This window comes from Brassica rapa, chromosome A08, assembly GCF_000309985.2.
Source record: "Brassica rapa cultivar Chiifu-401-42 chromosome A08, CAAS_Brap_v3.01, whole genome shotgun sequence".
Taxonomy (NCBI): Eukaryota; Viridiplantae; Streptophyta; class Magnoliopsida; order Brassicales; family Brassicaceae; genus Brassica; species Brassica rapa.
In genome coordinates this window covers 16776496-16796696 of record NC_024802.2, presented here as the reverse complement: position 1 = coordinate 16796696, position 20201 = coordinate 16776496, and the positions used below count along the sequence as shown (strand labels likewise).

General features: G+C 33.4%; 3 protein-coding genes across 3 annotated transcripts; all 3 read right to left on the bottom strand.

Moving 5' to 3' along the window:
• Positions 1 to 30: 30 nt before the first annotated feature.
• Positions 31 to 10550, bottom strand: LOC103835115 (alkane hydroxylase MAH1). The gene is given in 3 exon segments (XM_033277274.1): positions 31 to 5119; positions 6586 to 6913; positions 6916 to 10550. Coding segments are annotated over 3 exon segments (1590 nt in total). The 5' UTR covers positions 6992 to 10550; the 3' UTR covers positions 31 to 3933.
• On the bottom strand, positions 9072 to 10315 carry LOC103835562. Its single transcript, XM_009111738.2, has 2 exons — positions 10285 to 10315; positions 9072 to 9889 (listed from the first exon to the last, which is right to left on the bottom strand). Exons 1-2 carry the CDS (start codon positions 10313 to 10315, stop codon positions 9072 to 9074), a joined length of 849 nt encoding a protein of 282 aa, XP_009109986.2.
• Positions 10551 to 14623: 4073 nt separating the features above from the next.
• LOC103835114 (alkane hydroxylase MAH1-like) lies at positions 14624 to 18605 on the bottom strand. The gene has a single exon (XM_009111214.2). It carries the CDS (start codon positions 16419 to 16421, stop codon positions 14838 to 14840), a length of 1584 nt encoding a protein of 527 aa, XP_009109462.1. The 5' UTR covers positions 16422 to 18605; the 3' UTR covers positions 14624 to 14837.
• Positions 18606 to 20201: the final 1596 nt, after the last annotated feature.

Genomic DNA, 20201 nt, shown 5'->3' with positions numbered 1-20201 from the left:
ATAAGTGAGTTCATTTTTCATCTCTATAAACTTGTGTTTTCATTTTCATCTATGTTTTATTGATATGAGTTAAGTTTTTTTTTTTTAAACTTTTTCTATGAATTCAGTTAATTAAATAAGTGTCAATTTAAAAAAACATGGACATCTGTAAAAATTAGTTTCACTCTAGATTCATATCTAAGAATCAAAACTTAAAAAAAAAAATCACCGGTAAACTATATTAACAGATTAGTGTTTAAATCTAATATGTCAAGCTGCTATAAAATTTATAGCCGTTTTTAAAAATTCAAAATATAACATATAAAAAAAATTAATTTTTTATTATATGCTTAATGTGATTGTTTAATTATTTTTAATAGTATAAAGTTAAACAAAAAAAGAGATGTTATAAAAATTGTTATCAAATATGTATTATTTATAATCACTAATTTGTATATATATGTTAACCATATTAGGTAATTCTGTAGTTTTTATTTAAAGAAAGAAAAAAATATTATTTTGTACATTACTAATTAATTTGATAGTTAGTTTAATAAAAAATAGTAAATGTTCATATGGACCAGCTACGAAAATATGTTGTAATGCTCCAGGATTAATATATAGGGAATGACACTACATAAAACAAGAGATACCCGACTCCCTCCGTTCTCTATTACTTGACGTTCCACAGCTTTGCACGTATTAAGAAAGATGATATCTCTATTTCAATTTTTTTCAATTACTCTTCCTGTTTCAAAATAATACATGTTTTAGAATTTTTACAATTTTTAATAAAATATACTCTATCTGATTCTTTTTGTAAGATGTTTTAGCATAAACACATAAATTAATAATTTTTTTTTACTTTTAATAGCATCATTTGATTACAACAACAAAAAGTAACTAAAAGTAGTTAATTATTGTTATTCTGGACAAATAAAACAAAAACTACACATTAACTTTAATATTTTAATCAATTATTTTAATAATTTTGCATTGAAAGTTTTAAAACATCATACAAATTGAAACAAAATTATTTTCAAAAACATCAAACAAAAAGAAACGGATGAAGTATTAAAACTTAGTTATAAATACATAATTTTTTGTAATTTTATATTTTCTATATTTTAAAACTAATAAAATTTTAAAAACTGCAAATAATTTTTTAAACTTCACAATTTCTCATTATTAATTAACAAAAATTGTATTAAAAATGTATATTTTTGAAACAATTTTTTTCTCTAAAAAGTGCATCTTTTTGAAACGGAGTGAATATTATTTAATGTTAAAATTATCTTCCTATCATTATTAATTGCAATGATAAAATAAGTCATATTTTTGTCATTATTTGCTTGAGATTTCATAAACATCAAATATGTTGATATATAAAAAACACTTAAACGTCAACTCTTACCGAACGGAGGGAGTATTGTTTTCCGACTATCCAAATTTTGTCAGGAGTTTGGGTCTCGAAAATCACCATTTCTCGGAAAATTATCTATAAGTTCCGAGCATAAATATTGTCTGAATGTTTGTCGAAAAATCATTTGAACATACCGATAAATTTATGACTAAATCCCCTCCAATGAATTTTCGACAACTGTATGTATTTAAAAAAATGGAAATGTTATTTTATTAAATTATAACAAATATTAAAAATCATCAAATATTTCATTGCATAAAACTAAATATAAAAATAGAATAACAAAAATGCCGAAAAAAATTCAATAACAGAAACAATCAAAAGGTTGTTAAAAAAAACAGAAACAATTAAAAAAACGGATCTACTATCATCAATGCTTTGAACTCAGGTGGTCCTTTGACGTAGTTGGAGAAATAAGATGTATATTAGCTGGATCAACGGTGATTAACGCATCAATTCTAGCGAACCATGGACCTTGAATACAAATCAAGCGGGTCTTCTCAATGATCAAGATGGCATCATCAATCCGATTGAGCCTCACGAGCACAGATGGAAGCATCCCAAGAACAGGCCAGTTCCAAGGGTAGCTTTGAAGAGCTTTCTTGATTTGCAAGTAACCAGAATGTTTCTTGTTTACAAAGTAACAGAAGAGAAAAAAAAAACAAAAAAAGAGAGATACTGATGCTTCAAATAAGCTGATAGAAGCCATTAGGAAAGTTTGATTGTGGGTAGTGGAGAAGAAGAATAAGGAACTGGATTTAGATACACATAATAATGTCTATTGTTTGACTACGTTTAACTATTTAAAAATAAATTTTATTTCATATCAGAGAGTGAAAACAGCGTGTAGATATATGGTAAGATAACTAGTGAATAGGATAAACAAATGATCCGTGATGCGTTCTCCAATAAACAAGGATCACATGTTTGAGATTTGACAGTGAAAAGTTGCTTAAGTGAAAGGCTTTCTAGTCATGAAGTAACTGAAGGGTCTCTTAATGAGAAAGCAACTGAAGGAGTAACCTTGATGAGAAAGTCATCGAGAGTAGATTTCCAATACAGAATGGTTCAGAAATGTTTTCTTAAAACTAATATAAAAATTTGAAGAAGTTGAAAAGTTTATTGATACATATACATTTAGGATGCATTGTGATTTTTGCTTCTGTGTGTATTATATACAGGGGCTAGTTCTTGTTGTTGTTTTGATGACGATCAATCGACGTGTGTGTTCTGTTCGAATGCATATTACTAAAATTTAAGAAAACTAAGACTTTGATCGGTAATTAATAGAGTCAAAGAGCGAAAAAAGTTGAAATTGGAGAAAAAAAGAAAAGTGGAAACAAGAGTGAAATTTTACTTTTAGGCTATTTTAGAGTAAATGGGTGAAAACTGTTTTCAGCTTGATTGGACAAAAGTAGAGTAATCAGGAAGAACTTTTATTTTACTCCAGATGGTTAGACCATCTCTCAATTGCAATTCTTAATATATGTATTATATATATATATATGTATGTATATATTATATATATGTAAATAATGGTGGTGTCCACAATTATTGTGAAATTTCATAAATAAAGATTTTTATAGATTTTTAAAATCCTCTTTTAATAACCCTTACCTATGTGATTCCACAAAAACACATATATTAAAAATTCCAATTGGAATAATTCCATTGGAGATGCTCTTATCGCCAATGATACAAAACAAACACAACCTAAATGAATACATGATTTAATGTTGTCACACATGCCAATACAACCACAATTAAGTACATGTGTATATAATTAATTTCTTACATGTTGTATATACTAAACGGGTTATTGTATGGTTTACTCAGTCATAAAAAAAAACATTTTTCTTTGTTGACAACCCATACAATACAGAGACTCTTTTTGTATACTACATGAAGTAACTTGGATGAAGAGATTTCTTGCCAAGAAAGTAACAACATTAGGTTGATGTCCGTTATTATATTGAACTTTTATGCATATAAATTAGAAGTTGGAGCTTATAATATTCTTACAATTAAATTTTCTTTGATTTCTCAAGGGTTAGTCAGAACCTTAACGGCTTTTTTTTCATATTCTTCATCTATATGAATACCATTTAATGGTGTTGTTAAAAATGTCATAAGTTAACAATATTCACGTATTACTAAGAACAACTATGCAAAATCTCAAAGCTTCTCAGATGAACGATCTAAATTAGATCTGTCTCACCAGTTTCTCTCATATAAATAAGTAACCATTGTCTACACTAGAAAAAAAAAATAGTGTGTAACATTGAGATATTGACAGTAAACTTTATATATTTGTACAATCGTAAGGCACAATGAATACATTTTATATAAGACATATAACTTGAGCGTTCATTAATACATAATAAAAAGATGAAATAAGTTTAATCAAATCACGAAATACCAAGCTTCAAAAGACCAGGGGGCAAGTTCATTTGGACAACACATACGTACATTACTTCTTATATTATTTTATGTTCGATAAATTATTATTGGACAACTCTAACATTAACATTTCAAGCTGAACATCTCTTAGTAAGGGTGACTCTAAGCCCATGTTTCATGTGAAGAACAAGACGAGGCTTTGGCTCAATCTTGTTGTGTTCTTTGACGACCTTAATGTCATAGTTCTGTAATATCTCCACCACTACATTCTTCATTGCAAGCATAGCTAAATGCTTACCAGGACAAATTCTTGGACCGGAGTTAAATGCAAAGAACTTGGAAGAAGGCTCATGTCTCAAGTCTCCGGTCTCTGAAATCCATCTCTCTGGCTTAAATTCCACCGCGTCTTCTCCCCATATGGATCTCATCCTCCCCATCAAATAGATTGGGATGATAATAGTAAAGTTTGCCTCGATTCTATGTCCACTTGGAAGTACATCTGATTGTATTGGAGAGCTGCGCTCAAACGGAATTGGTGGATAAAGCCTCATTGTTTCAAACAACGCCCCATGTAGATACACTAACTTGTTCAAATATTCTTTGCGATCGTTAGCCGACCATGGCCTCTCTTGACTACTTTCGGCTTTTGGTAGAGTTGTGTTGATCTCTTGGCGAATCTTGGCTTCCACGTGAGGGTTTTTTGAGGTGAGCCAGAAAAACCAAGTGAGAGCAGTTGAAGTGGTATCCCTCATTGCCACAATGCTAGCTAAAATGGTGTCTCTAAGGAACTTATCATCGCTTGGTTTCAAGAGCTCGTACTTGCTTGTATCTAGCTTTATGAAATACGTTAATAGATCTTCACTTTCTTCATCTGAATGATCATGATGATGATCAATCTCTTGTGCTCTTATCTCTTCTCTCTTTGCTAATATATATTTGGCACATACTCGATCAAAAGTTGCCCCTGCTTCTATCAACTTCTTCTCTTGACCCAGTCTCATCCATCTTTGAAACTTCCACACGAATCTTGGTATCAAATGCCTAATCACAATGGCTTCCCCAGCATCTTCGAGGGCTTTTGCGAGCTCAAACTCTGGCATCTCAGTGGAGAGAGATTGAGGATCAGATCCGACAGTTGTAACTACTGTGGTATTGAACATGAATCTCCGGAACACATCCTGCAAGTCCACGATTGTCCCTTCCTCTGAAAAGCGACTGAGAAGAGGAAGAAGCACGTCCTTGATTTTACTTGTTGTGACACTCATTGAAAAGTTTTGAAAACTTTGACGACTGAGGATGACCTGAGTAGACTGATATCTTGCATATTTACATTGTTTTATCCATTCATCCATGAGCATTTTCATCATATAGATTAGGATTTAGCCATGTCTAGGTTGCATTTTGCATTCATTGTCCTTATTAGGTGTTGGAGTGTGCCATGGAGTGATTTGAGATGTTTGGGAGCATTGTGATCCAAAAGAGGGTGAAAGATGAGCATGGATGGAGCCTTTAGAGAAATCTTCTGTTGCTAAGATTTTGTGGAGACACAGAAAATTGAGTTATCTTTCTTATGGAAGTGGTTTCAAGTCATTTGGAGATGTAATGAAGGAGTTATGATCAATTTACTAGAGGCATATCCATCCTGGTCGAGCATCGCAGAGTGACCTCTCAGAGCGACCTACCGAGGTCGCTCCCAGCCAGAGCGACCAGTCCAGAGCGACTACCTCAAGTCACTCCCAGCCAGAGCGACCAGCCAGAGCGACCAGCTCAAGTCACTCGCGTTTTGACGCGTCGAGACACAAAAAAACGTGTCGGGAGCGACCTCCTGGAGCGACTATGCTAGGTCGCTCCGCGTGTTTTGCTTGGACGATTTTTATGTTATTTCAGGGGCCTTTTGGTCATTTGTTTTGATGTTTTACACTTTCTAAACCTAAGTTAAGTACTTTTGTAAGCCATTGGAGGCAAGATAATCTCTTTTCTAGAGGAGAACTAGTAAAAAACCTCTTTTGATTCAGATTTCATTGCTTTCATCTTGTGTTCTTGTTGATTTCTTATCTATTTTTCTACATGGTTAATCTAGAATCCAATATGGGTTTAAGAGGAATCATGGAGATTAGTGAGTAATCACTTTGTGAATTCATGGGTTAGGGAGATTAAGGGTGATTAGGTTAGAGCTAGGATGTTTTAGTGTAGATCATTCATATTTCCTTGCTAGTAGAGTAATCATAATGCATCTTCTGAGTTGGCCACTCAGTTGTTGATCCTTAGGCATTTCTCACCCGAAAGGTGTTCGATGAAATGCCCGAGACAACTCTCCTAGGCTTTTAGTATACTTTGCCAAAGACATTTGTTGTTAAAGATGCTAAGATAGCTAATAGACTTGTTAGTAATGATTGCTTTCATATTATTCAACCAAAGACATTTGATGTTTGAGATATGTTAGCAAATGAGCATTCATCTAGACATAGAGCTTGCTTAGAATTGTGTCTAGGCTTAAGGTTGATAGTTTGATTGATCGTTTGCCATCCTTAGTTCGATACTTGATCACCCAAGGTCTAATCCCTATACCCATGAGTTCTCTTTTCCCTTAGTCAAGAAAGTATCATTCTGTTATCGCTTTTTAGTTTTATTCATAGTTTAAAACCCATCTAAATCATTGGTTGCACTTAGATTAAGTGAGTACTTGCATTCTCGGTGCTTTGATATCCCTCAGAACTGGTTCGACAATCTTTTATACTACAACATTTGTCTTAGGAGCCTTGAAAACTCCTAACATCATAGACATCCTTAGATTCCTCCATAGCTCTGCTTCGGTGTTGAACATTGCGTCTCCAAAAACATCTACTATCTCTTTGAACTCAGGTCCTTTGATATAGTTGGAGAAATTTGAGCTCAACATATGATGTATATTAGCCGAATCAACTGTGAACAACATATCCATTCTAGTGAACCATGGACCCTTGAATAGAAATGTCAAATTGTTCTTCTCAATGACCCAGATGAGATCATCAATCCGATTGAGCCACAAGGGCACAGCTGGAAGCATCCCAAGAACAGGCCAGTTCCAATGGTAGCTTTGAAGGGTTTGTTTGATGTGCAAGTAACCAAATGTTTCTTGTTGAGGAAGTAATAGAAAATAAGAAAGGGGAAAAGAGATAAAAATGCTTCAAATAAGCCGATAGAAGCCATTAGAGAAGTTTGATAGTGGGTAGTGGAGAAGAAAAAGAAGAAGAAAAAGAAACATGATTTATATACACATGATAAAGTCAACTGTTTGAGTAGTGTTACTATTCTTAAACATATTCGATTTCATATCAGACATGTCTGGAAAACAGCATGTTGATCAATAGTAAAGATAAAACCAGAGATATCTTAGAGAATAGGATAAACACATGATCCATGATGTGCTCTCCAGTAAACAAGGATCATAATTTTGAGATTTGACAGCACACTGTTGCTTAAATGAAAGGCTTTCTTTAGGTATACACTACAATAAGTCAAGTTATCTAGTCTTGAACCATACACACATGGTGATAGATAATACTACATCATGTCGAGTTTTCAAGTCACGTAAGAAGAAGATGCATCGTGCAGTAATCTTTCTTACATGCACACATCACACTAATATCATCCAGCGCAAATAAATTCAACCGTCGAACTTTTCCTGATGAATAAGTTACTTAAATGAGAGATTCTTGGTAAGAAAGTGATACCAGGGGTTGATATGTCTTGTTTAGGAGAAAGCAAAATTGATCTGTTTTCTTGTTGCTTTGTCTAACGATTGAGAATTGTTACGAGATTTCCTCGCGTGACCATATATTTTGGCGTGAGTGATACGTTGCGATCGTCTCTATTCTTTAAAAAATTGTTATACTGAATTAACATCTTTTTTTTTTAACTCCGAGCAATCAAACAATCACCATGGAAAAACCGCCGCATGAACCTAATACCATGCCAGCGGAGAGGCAAAGACGAGAAAATTAGGGCTAAGGGGCGGACGCATGATCATAATTAGACGGGGGCACATGACATTTGTTTCATTATGTCTAGTTCTATGGTTAGAGGGCATTTCTTAAACCGGTACTAAACATTAAAGAAAAAATAAAAATTAGATGGGGGCACGTAGCCCTCGTACGTTGCTACCTCCGTCCGCTTGCAAAGAGAGAATAACATTTTTCTGCCACTCAAAATCCCTCTCACTTTTTTACTGAACTCACATCTTTGAAGCATTTTACTTTTTATCCGATAGATTATTACTGAGCAAATTTTAAACTGGACATTTCCTAGTAAGCGAATTTGTGGACGATATAACCATCTGTCAACTTCACACTAGGATATGACTGCGTTTTATTTTTCTTTTAATCAACCATCTCTTTTTACTTCTAGGTAGTTTTGTAAAAGCCAGTAGTAATTGAATGGACGTGGTTTTAAGGTTTGTTTTTGCAAATATTATAAAATTCCTAAAGAAAGTACCAGGGGTTGATGTCTTGATGCGGAGTTAGCAAAATTGAGCTGTTTTAGTTGTTTGGTCGACAATTTAGCATTGTTACCAGGATTCCTGGTATGACTAATTTATACATTTGGCAAACTGCATTTTTCTAATTATTATATTTTACTTTTATGCATATAAAATAGAAGTTGGATCTTCTAATATTCTTACGATTAAATTTCTCTTTCATTTGTTAAGATTTAGTCAGAACCTCCAAAACGTCTTTTGATTTTTCATATTCTTCATCCATATGAGTACCATTTAATCGTGTCGTTAAAAATCCCTTTGAATAGTTAATCTAAACATTACAAGAAAACAGCCGATTTGCAAGATTGAAAGAGAACGTTTTAGGGATAAATTTTGTCGCAAATTTGCGAGTGATCCGCAAGAGATTTGCGACGAAATTTTGAAGCGAAAGAATTCCTTCGTAAATCCCTTGAAAATTTGCTCGCTCCTCGTGAAAAGGGTGCACTGACGTTGTCGGTTCTATCAAGAAATCTCTAGCATCTGCTCCGGTTTCGTCTTCTTCTACTAGTTCTGATCACGACCATTTGAAGACGATTATCGAGGAACAATAAGCCAGGATGCTGGGGATGAATCAGAATATAATGACTATTAATGGCATTTTTTTTTTTTTTTTTTTTTTGCTAAATTGTAAATGTCATTAGAATGAAGAGAAGATTTTACATGAGCAAGATCTTAAGTTATAAATCCATCTTGGCAAAAAAAAGGAAAAACAAGATAGATCACCAATAGACTAAAGCTTTTACACAAACAAGGTCATCTCAACCAGCAGGCCATAAGCGAACAGAAGGCCTTCCTATGCTTCCTTGCTGAGATTATGTTTCTCATCTCCTTATCGACAAAGTAAAATACTGATGCAGCAGGGAGAGAGATGTGGTTGTGGATCAAATTGTTTTTTTGTTTCCAAAGATGAAAAATGATCGTTTGAGTAGCGAGCTTCCGCATGAGCTTCAGCTTCACAGGCGCAGCAGCTCTTATCCAAGATAGAAGTTCTGACCAGTCCATAAAGCTAGACACTGGCGGACCGCACCTGACGAAGACCTCTCTCCAGACGTCGAGGGTGTATTCGCAGCGCAGGAAAAGGTGGTCTCTGGTTTCTATGCTTCTCGAGCAAAATGGACAGTCCGTGGCGATGGCCATCCCCCAAGCCGCTAGCCTGTTCCTTGTAGGCAACCTGTCATAATTGGCCACCCACATTGTGAAAGAGTGTTTAGGGATCGCTCCCTTGAACCAAACCACGTCGTGCCATTCCACTTCCTCTTGCCTTGGCCTTAAGACCTCCCATGTCGTAGCAGACCTGAAAATACGCAAAGGAGACTCACCAGCATGCCATTCATATCTATCATTTATATCAGAGGAAAGAGGAAGTGAAACAGTCGTTAGATAAGAGTGAAGGTCGACTTCCTGCTGCGATCTTGGGTGGGGAAGAACCCAAGCTGAACCTTGAATCGCATCTGCTACTACAGCATCACGTCTCAGCCGTAGGGCTCTTGGTCCATGCGCTCCTATGTGTGTGATCAGTTGACCAAGAGGAGACCAAGCATCGAACCAAAAACTTGCATCCTTTCCGTTAACTACATTTTTAACAACATAATTAAATGGTATTCATATAGATGAAGAATATAAAAAACATCTATTAAGAGTTAACTATTAATGAAAACATCTATTCATAGTTAACCATTTAATTCGAACGCTTTATGAATCAAATATTGATAAGATTTATAGGAATTTAAGTGAAACTTTGCATGGTCTAAATTTGAGTGAAACACAAGTTTCTCCCATATAATGATATAAGTAACCATCGTCTACACTAGAAAAAAAATAGTGTTTAGCCTTGAGTTTATTGACAGTAAACTATATATATTCGTATAATCGTGTTTAGCCTTGAGATTATAGACATATAACTTGAGCATTCATTAATACATAATAAAAAAACCATGAAATAGGGTTTCATCAAATCACGAAATACCAAGGTTCCAAAGACCAGGGCGCAAGTACATTTGGACAACACATACGTACATTACTTCTTATATCTATACTATTATTTACGAAGTAAATTTTTGCAATGAAGCTCTCACGTTAAAAGTTAAAGTGATTAATACTGTTTATACCTTTAATGAATAAAATGTATAAATAAATTAAAAAATAAAAACGAAATTTTAATTGATTTTGATTAGATAATTGATTATTATGAAGAATAGTAAGAATTATACAAAATCTGAAAATATAATTTAGAAAAGAGATAAGTTATGTATATATTGTATTGTTATCTGAAAAAGTCTTTAAGTAAAAAGTTAAAAACATAAATTCTATAACTAAATATTAATTAAATAAAATTATTAATTATATAATTAAAAACAGAAATGTTGAATTATCCAAAATCTAAAAAGATAATTTAAAAAGATAATTTCTATATATATATTGTATTGTTATCTGAAAAAGTATTTTAGTAAAACGTTAAAAACATAAATTATATAATTAAATATCAACCAAACAATTTTTTTAATTACATAATTTAAAACTATTATTTGCGAAGTAAATTTTCGCAATGAAGTTCTCACGTTGAAAGTTAGAGTGGTTAATATCGTTTAACCCTTAATGAATAAAATGTATAAATAAATTAAAAAATAAGAACAAAATTTTAATTGATTTTAATTAGATAATTGATTAATATTAAGAATAGTAGGAATTATCCAAAATTTGAAAATATAATTTAAAAAAAAACGATAACTTATGTATATATTGTATTGTTATCTGAAAAAGTCTTTAAGTAAAAAGTTAAAAACATAAATTCTATAACTAAATATTAATTAAATAAAATTATTAATTATATAATTAAAAATAGAATATTGAATTATCCAAAATCTAAAAATTATAATTAAAAAGATAATTTATATATATATATATTGTATTATTATATGAAAAAAGTATTTTAGTAAAAATTTAAAAACATAAATTATATAATTAAATATTAATCAAATAATTTTTTTAATTATATAATTAAAAATATAATATTGAGTTATTTTAAGATCTATTTTAGTAATGAATCTATATATATAAAAATATGTTTGCCTCTCTCCTAAGTTATCCACGTGGAAAGTCACTCTCTGACAGACCGACATATGTCTCTGAGTTTTATTTATGTGGCTAGATTTGAGTTTAACTTTAGGCTTATACTATGAACAATTGGCAGGGCTTTTTACTCTTTAATATTATTGAATGTGTTAATTATTTCTTAATACATAGTAGATAAAACAAAAAAAACACACATTACGATATAGACATTATATTATCATCAAAGCAATATTTACCATATGTACCTCATCGTGTGAAAATTTATAAAATAGCAACGAATCTATAAGTTCAGCAAATTTGCAATTACCTACTTCAGAATTTTAAATATATAAACAGTCAACAGTAATGTGTTTAATATTATATTTATATAATTTAAAAGCCTTTAAATTTTTTTATTTTTAAACATACACCAAAAATTTTATGAAAGTAAATATGTATTGAGGTTCTCAACAACTACAAATACCACCAACGTAAAAAAAAATTTAATCAAGTGCACGAAAACTATAATATATTTAAAACTACAATAAATACATTAGTTAATGAAAAATCCTTTTTTAAAAATATTATGGATGCATACATAAATATTAAGAGAAATGTATAAAAGAAAATAAAAGTAACAATAACTTAATGAACAAAATGTATAAAACTCAGAATATTTATGATTTGTGGTCTAAGATATATTCAACTTATTGTCACAAAAAATTTAATAAAAAAAACCATACTTTGTTTTAAGAACATTAAAAATCACTTTAAAAATTTTAACATTTTAAGAAAAATTATGAATCAATAATATTAATATAAATTTTATCGGAAAAACTCAGCACTAAATACATAAACAAAAAACAAACAAACCCTAAACCCTATAATCCTAAGCATTATTCTAAACCAAACGCCAAACCTTTTCTACTACCTAAACCTTAAATCCTACCTAAACCTAGACCTTACCTATCTAACCCTAAACCCTACATAAACCTAACCCTAATCCCTAAACCCTTCATACTACCTAAACCCTAAACCTATCTAACCGTAAACCAACCTAACCCTAAACAAAAACCCTACCTAACCCTAAACCCTATTTAACCCTAAACCCTACCTAACCCTACCTAAAACCTAACCCTTAATCCTACCTAAAACCTAACCCTAAACCCTACCTACCCTAAACCCTACCTAACCCTAAACCCTACTAACCCTAAATCCTACCTAACCCTAACCCTACCTAACCAGAAACCCTACTAACCCTAAACCCTACTAACCTTAAACCCTACTAACCCTAAACTCTTTCTAACCCTAAACCCTACCTAACCCTAAACCCTACCTAATTCAAAACCCTACCTAACCCTAAACCCTTTCTAACCCTAAACCCTACCTAACCCTAAACCCCTTCTAACCCTAAACCTTACCTAACCCTAAACCCTTTCTAGCCCTAAATCCACCTAACCCTAAACCCTACTACCCCTAAACCCTTCTAACCCTAAACCATGCTAACCCTAAACCCTACCTAATTCTAAACCCTACCTAACCCTAACCCTACATAACCCTAAACCCTACCAAACCTAAACCCTACCTAACCGTAAAACCATTCTAACCCTAAACCCTACTAACCGTAAACCCTACATAACCCTAAACCCTACCTAACCCTAAACCCTACTAACCCTAAACCCTACCCAATTCTAAGCCCTACCTAACCCTAAACCCTACGTAACCCTAAACCCTACCTAACCCTAAACCTTAAATCCTACCTAAACCTAGACCTTAACCTATCTAAGCCTAAACCCTACATAAACCTAACCCTAAGCCCTAAACCCTTCATACTACCTAAACCCTAAACCTATCTAACCGTAAACCAACCTAACCCTAAACGTAAACCCTAAACTCTATTTAACCCTAAACCCTAACTAAAACCTAACCCTTAAACCTACCTAAAACCTAACCCTAAACCCTACCTACCCTAAACCCTACCTAACCCTAAACCCTACCTAACCCTAACTCTACCTAACCCAAAACCCTACTAACCCTAAACCCTACTAACCCTAAAACCTACTAACCCTAAACCCTACCTAACCCTAAACCCTACCCAATTCTAAGCCCTACCTAACCCTAAACCCTACATAACCCTAAACCCTACGTAACCCTAAACCATACCTAACCCTAAACCATACCTAACCCTAAGCCCTACCAACCCTAAACCCTACCTAACCCTAAACCCTACCTAAACCCTAAACACTAAGCCCAAACAACCCTAAACCCTACCTAACCTTAAACCCTAAACCCTACCTAACCCTAAGCCCTACCAACCCTAAACCCTACCTAACCCTAAACCCTACCTAACCCAAAACCCTATCTAACCCTAAACCCTACCTACCCTAAACCCTTTCTAACCCTAAACTCTGCCTAACCCTAAAAACCCTCCTAAACCCTTTCTAACCCTAAACCCTGCTAACCCTAAACCCTGCCTAAACCTAACCCTAAAACCCTACCTAAACCTAACCATAAATCCCATCTAACGCTAAAAATGTAGCGTTAAAACTGTAACCTAACCATAAATCCCATCTAACGCTAAAACAACCCTAAACCCTAAAAAATAATCTCAAAACTTAAAGCTAAAATGCCCTAAACTCTACCGCTATGTAAGTTGTTGTTGTGATATTCAAATAACAAATTATATAGCAGATTTTAAATCTTACATCCATTATTTTAATTAGCAAAATATTTTAAAAGTTGTATTTTATGAATAAAAAAGGTAAATTATATTTTAATAACGTTAAATTTTGTTAAAATAGAATGAAAAACTATTATCATAAATAAATAAAGAATTTTGATGAAATTTGAAAATCTTTGAATTAATAACAATTAATTAGTAATATTTCAAAAACCCTTAAACTATTATAGTAGTAGGATCTCAAAAAAAAAAAATTAAAGTTCTCAAACATTTATTTGCCAATAACCATCCTTTAATCTTTGCTCATTCACAAAAAATAATATTCTTTATATAAATTGGAAACAAGTTTTGTTTTTTGACTAGAGACCCAAGTTTATATTATAACACTAAAATATTTTAATATTTAATTGTTCAGAAATAACAAGTTAATGTTCTTAAAACAATAATCATCCTTAAATCTTTGCTCATTCAAAAAAATAATATTCTTTACATAAATTGGAAACAAGTATTGTTTTTTGACTAGAGACCCAAGTTTAAATTATACCACTAAAATATTTTAATATTTAATTGTTCAGAAATATATATATTTATATATTCGAGAGTAGACAATGCATAGATGATACTAAATTGATCGCAAGAATTCTTTTTGGAAAACACAATATAACTAGTATAATATACAAAGAACTTTTCAAAAATTTATGAAAATGTTTAAGCCCGCATCGCGGACAAAACACCTAGTTATTTTATATTCGATAAATTATTATTGGAGCAACTCTAACATTAACATTTCAAGCTGAACATCTCTTAGTAAGGGTGACCCTAAGCCCATGCTTCATCTGAAGAACAAGACGAGGCTTTGGCTTAACCTTGTGTCCTTTGACGAGCTTAATGTCATAGTTTTGTAAAATCTCCACGACTACATTCTTCATGACAAGCATAGCTAAATTCTTACCAGGACAAATTCTTGGACCGGAGTTAAACACAAAGAACTTGGAAGAAGGCTCATGTCGCAACTTTCCGGTCTCTGAAATCCATCTCTCTGGCTTAAATTGCAACGCGTCTTCTCCCCATATGGATTTCATCCTCCCCATCAAATAGATTGGGATGATAATAGAAAAGTTTGCCTCGATTCTATGTCCACTTGGAAGTACATCTGATTTTATGGGAGAGGTGCACTCGAACGGAATTGGTGGATAAAGCCTCATTGTTTCAAACAACGCCCCATGTAGATACACTAACTTGTTCAAATAATCTTTGCGATCGATAGCCGACCATGGTCTCTCTTGACTACTTTCGGCTTTTGGTAGATTTGTGTTGATCTCTTGGCGAATCTTGGCTTCCACGTAAGGATTTTCCGAGATGAGCCAGAAAAACCAAGTGAGAGCAGTGGAAGTGGTATCCCTCATTGCGAGAATGCTAGCTACAATGGTGTCTCTAAGGAACTTATCATCGCTTGGTTTCAAGAGCTCGTACTTGCTTGTATCTAGCTTCATGAAATACGTTAAAACATCTTCACTTTCTCCATCTGGATGATCATGATCATGATCAATCTCTTGTGATCTTATCTCTTCTCTCTTTGCTAATATATATTTGGCACAGACTCGATCAAAAGTGGCACCCGCGTCTATCAACTTCTTCGCTTGACCCAGTCCCATCCATGTTTGAAACTTCCACATGAATCTTGGTATGAAATGTCTAAATACAATGGCTTCCCCAGCATTTTCGAGGGCTTTTGCGAGCTCAAGCTCTGGCATCTCAGTGGAGAGAGATTGAGGATCAGACCCGATAGTTGTAACTAGTGTTGTATCAAACATGAATCTCTGGAACACTTCCTGCAAGTCCAAGATTGTCCCATCCTCTGAAAAGCGACTGAAAAGAGGAAGAAGCACGTCCTTGAGTTTACTTGTTGTGACACTCATTGACATATTTTGAAAACCTTGACGACTGAGGATGGCCTGTGAAGACATCCTTAGACTCTTCCATAGCTCTCCGTCGGCGATTAATATTGAGCCTCCGAAAACATCTATTAACTCTTTGAACTCCGGTCCTTTGTTGTAGTTGGAGAAATTTGAGCTTAACATATGTTGTATATTAGCTGGATCAACCGTGAACAACATATCCATTTTAGCAAACCATGGACCCTTTAATAAAAATGTCAAGTTGTTCTTCTCTAAGATCGAGATGATATCATCGATCCGACTGAGCCTCACGAGCACACCTGGAAGCATCCCAAGAACAGGCCAGTTCCAAGGGTAGCTTTGAACGGTTTGTTTGATGTGCAAGTAAACAGAATGTTTCTTGATGAGGAAGTAATAGAAGATGAGAAAACAAAAAAGAGATATAGATGCTTCAAATAAGCCGATAGATGCCATTAGGGAAGTTTGATGGTGGGTAGTGGAGAAGAAGAAGAAGGAACATGATTTATATACACATGATAAAGTCAACTGCTTGAGTACGTTTTACTATTATTAAACAAATTCAATTTCATATCAGTGATGACTGGAAAACAGCGTGTCGATCTATAGTAATGATAATCAGAGAAATCTTAGAGAATAGACTAAACACATGATCGATGATGTGCTCTCCAGTAAACAAGGATGATAATTTTTAGATTTGACAGTACAACGTTGCGTAAAATGAAAGGCTTTCTTTAGTTATACACTACAATAAGTCAAGTTCTCTAGTCTTTAATCATACACACATGATGATAGATAATACCACAACATGTCGAGTTCTCAAGTCACGTAAGAAGAAGCTGCATTGTGGAGTAATCAAACTTTTCTTGATGAATAAGTTACTTAAATGAGAGTTTCTTGCAAAGAAAGTGATACCAGGGGTTGATGTCTTGTTTATGAGATAGCAAAAATGATCTGTTTTCTTGTTGCTTTGTCTAACGTTTTAGAATTGTTACGATATTTCCTCGCATGACCATATATTTTGGCGTGAGTGATAGTTTACCATGCGAGTCTCCATTTTTTTTTAAAAAAAATTGTTATACTGAACTCATATCTTTTTTTTTTGTATTAGATCAAAATCCAACTAAAAGGTGCCGGAACAGCAACTAAACCCACCATTCCAACGCCATGCAAGCTGCTCCTCTAAGGTATCGCTGACCGCTGAAGCTCTAAAGGAAACCATGAAGTTCTCTAGTCTTCGAGCACCAACTGGAAACCGCTGTAACTCCGGGTGATTGAAAAAGCACCATGGAGAAACTGCCACATGAACCTAATACCATGCCTCACCTCCAACTGCAGCAGAAAGAGAGCCTGGTCGTTGACGATGAAGTAACAGGCGCTAAGACTAAGAAGGAGCTTTCTCACGCGGCACGCTAGGGTGGTGGAGAGACAAAGCAGAGAAAATTAGGGCGAATTGCAGAGAGAGAAAACCCCTTTTTTGCCACTCAAATACCCTCTAATGTTGAACAAAAAAAAAAAGACCCTCTTGAGTTTGGAAAGGAAGAATAATCATAAGTTTTTGAGAAAACCCTACATGTAAGCGAATGAGGTTTGATAGATAAACGCCATAGTAGCAGAGAAAAGAGTGAGATACATTGATCAGATAAGGAGAATATATATGATAGAATAATTGTAGTTATCCGGAGGGTGGAGTTAATTCTTTTTTTTTTTTGTCTTGGAACTGAAACACATACTGTGCAGTGTTTATCCTTTTGAGTTTTTTATTTTATTTCTTTGATTATGCGGCAAAATTTTATTGGTCGAATGATTTGTGCTTTAGTATATAAAAAATTACACTTCAGACTTCATTAATACATAATATTTTCAACCAATCATGAAATACCAAGCTTCGAAAGACCATGGCGCAACATTTTGACAATTCATATGTATCGTATTGCTTGTTATACTATATCCAATAGATTATTACTGGAGCAACAATATAACTTAAATATTTTAAGCTGAACATCTCTTAGTAAGCGTGACTCTAAGCCCATGTTTCATGTGCAGAAACAGACGAGGCTTTGGCTCAACCTTATGTCCTTGACGAGTTTTATGTCATAGTTTTGTAATATCTCCACGACTACGGTCTTCACTGTAGTCATAGCTAAATGCTTACCAGAACACGTTCTTGGACTGTAGTTAAACGCCAAGAACTTGTAAGATGGCCCATGTCTCAGCCCTCCAAGCCATTTTAACAGATATAAATTTAACCAAATCGATAAACTACTTCAGTTTTGGACTTCAAGATTAGTGAAGTTGCATGCATAAAAAAAGGAGAATAAAAGGTAAGAGTATCCCATAAAACATGACCAAAAAAGGGAAGACTTGTCTGGATACAAGAGTAATTCTTGGGTTGACCCCCTAAGGTGAACCTTTAGTTTCACTAACCAATAGGATTTCTTATTTCAAATTCGATATCTTCCAAAAAAAGAAACAAAATATTGTCAAGTTATATTATATTTTTAAAATAAAAAGGTAAAAAAAATAATAGTTACAAAAAAAAAGATTTTTTTTAAAAATATTATTAACGTTGTCAGCAAAACACTAAACCCTAAATCCTAATCCCTAAACCCTAAATCCTAATCCCTAAACCCTAAATCCGAAACCGTAAACCTTTGGGTAAATCCTAAATCTTTGGGTAAATCCTAAACCCTTGGATAAATCATAAACTCTAAATCAAAATCACTAAACACAAAAATCCTAAACCCTTGAATGTTTTAGTGTTTAGTGTTTTTGATTTAGTGTTTATGATTTATCCAAGGGTTTAGGGTTTATCCAAGGGTTTAGGGTTTCAAATTTAGGGTTTAGGGATTAGGATTTAGGGTTTAGTTTTTTCCTAACGACGTTAAAAATATTTTTTGTAATTACTACAATTTTTTTAAAATTTTTTATCTTTTTATTTTAAAAACATAATATAACTTGATAATATTTTGTTTCCTTTTATAAAAGATATCAAATTTGAAATAACATAATCCTATTGGTTGGTGAACCTACAAGTTCACTCTAGGAGTGAACCCAAGAATAAGTCTGGATACAAATAATAATAGGACAGAACTTAGGTTCACCTCCTAGGGTGAACCTTTAAATTCACCTCACCCATTAGAACCAATCAAATTTACAAATAGATTATTAATTAAAAAACATTAAATTAAATAAAAAATAGCTACAAAAAATAAAAACCCTAATTTTAACGATGCTAACGCTTCCACCTAAACACTAAACCCTAAATCTTAAATTTTAAATCCTATACCCTAAATTTTAAACCCAAATCCAAACCCCTAAACCTAAACTCTATACCCTAAACCCTAATCTTAGACCCTAAACCCAAACCCTATATCCTAAACCCTAATCCTAGACCCAAAACCCAAATGCAAACCCCTAAACCCAAACCCTATACCCTAAACCTTAATCTTAGACCTTAAACCCAAACCTAAACCTTAAACTCTAATCCTAGACCCTAAACCCAAATTATATACCTTAAATCCAAAAAACAGACTATAAACCTAAATCTTATATCCTAAACCCAAGTCTTAGACCCTAAACCGTAAACTTTGACCCAAACCCTATAGCATCTAAGTTTGGGGTTTGGGTTTAGGGTTTACCCTTTGGATTTTAGGTCTAGGATTTGGGTTTTGGGTTTTGGGTATAGGTTTTGGGTTTAGGATTTACAGTTTGGGTTTAGGATTTACCGTTTGGACTTGTAGTTAAAGTTTTGGGTTTAGGGTATATAATTTGGGTTTAAGGTTTACGGTTTGGATTTAGGGTGTAGGACTTGGGTTTAGGGTATAGAGTTTAGGTTTATAGTGTAGTTTTTGGGTTTAGGGTATATAATTTGGGTTTAGGGTCTATAATTAGGGTTTAGGGTATAGGGTTTGGGTTTAGGGTATAGGGTTTGGGTTTAGGGGTTTGGATTTGGGTTTAGAATTTAGGGTATAAGGTTTATAATTTAAAATTTAGGGTTTAGAGTTTCGTTGGAAGCGTTAGCGTCGTTAAAATTAGCGTTTTTATTTTTTGCAGGTATTTTTTATTTAATTTAATATTTTTTAATTAATAATCTATGTGGAAATTTGATTGGTTCTAAAGGGTAGGGTGAATTTAAAGGTTAATAATACACATGAGTACAAAATGATAAAGCTGAGAAACCAAAAAGAAGGTCCCTCACCTTTCTCCCATATAATAATTGATTTTACTAAAAAA

Coding starts and splice junctions, on each gene's coding strand:
- LOC103835562 (XM_009111738.2), bottom strand. CDS start 10,315: ATGTACTTGCGCCCTGGTCTTTGGAACCTTG. Junction 9,890..10,284: donor CCCTGGTCTTTGGAACCTTG/GTATTTCGTGAT, acceptor TTAAAAATGTAG/TTAACGGAAAGGATGCAAGT.
- LOC103835114 (XM_009111214.2), bottom strand. CDS start 16,421: ATGGCATCTATCGGCTTATTTGAAGCATCTATATCTCTTTTTTGTTTT.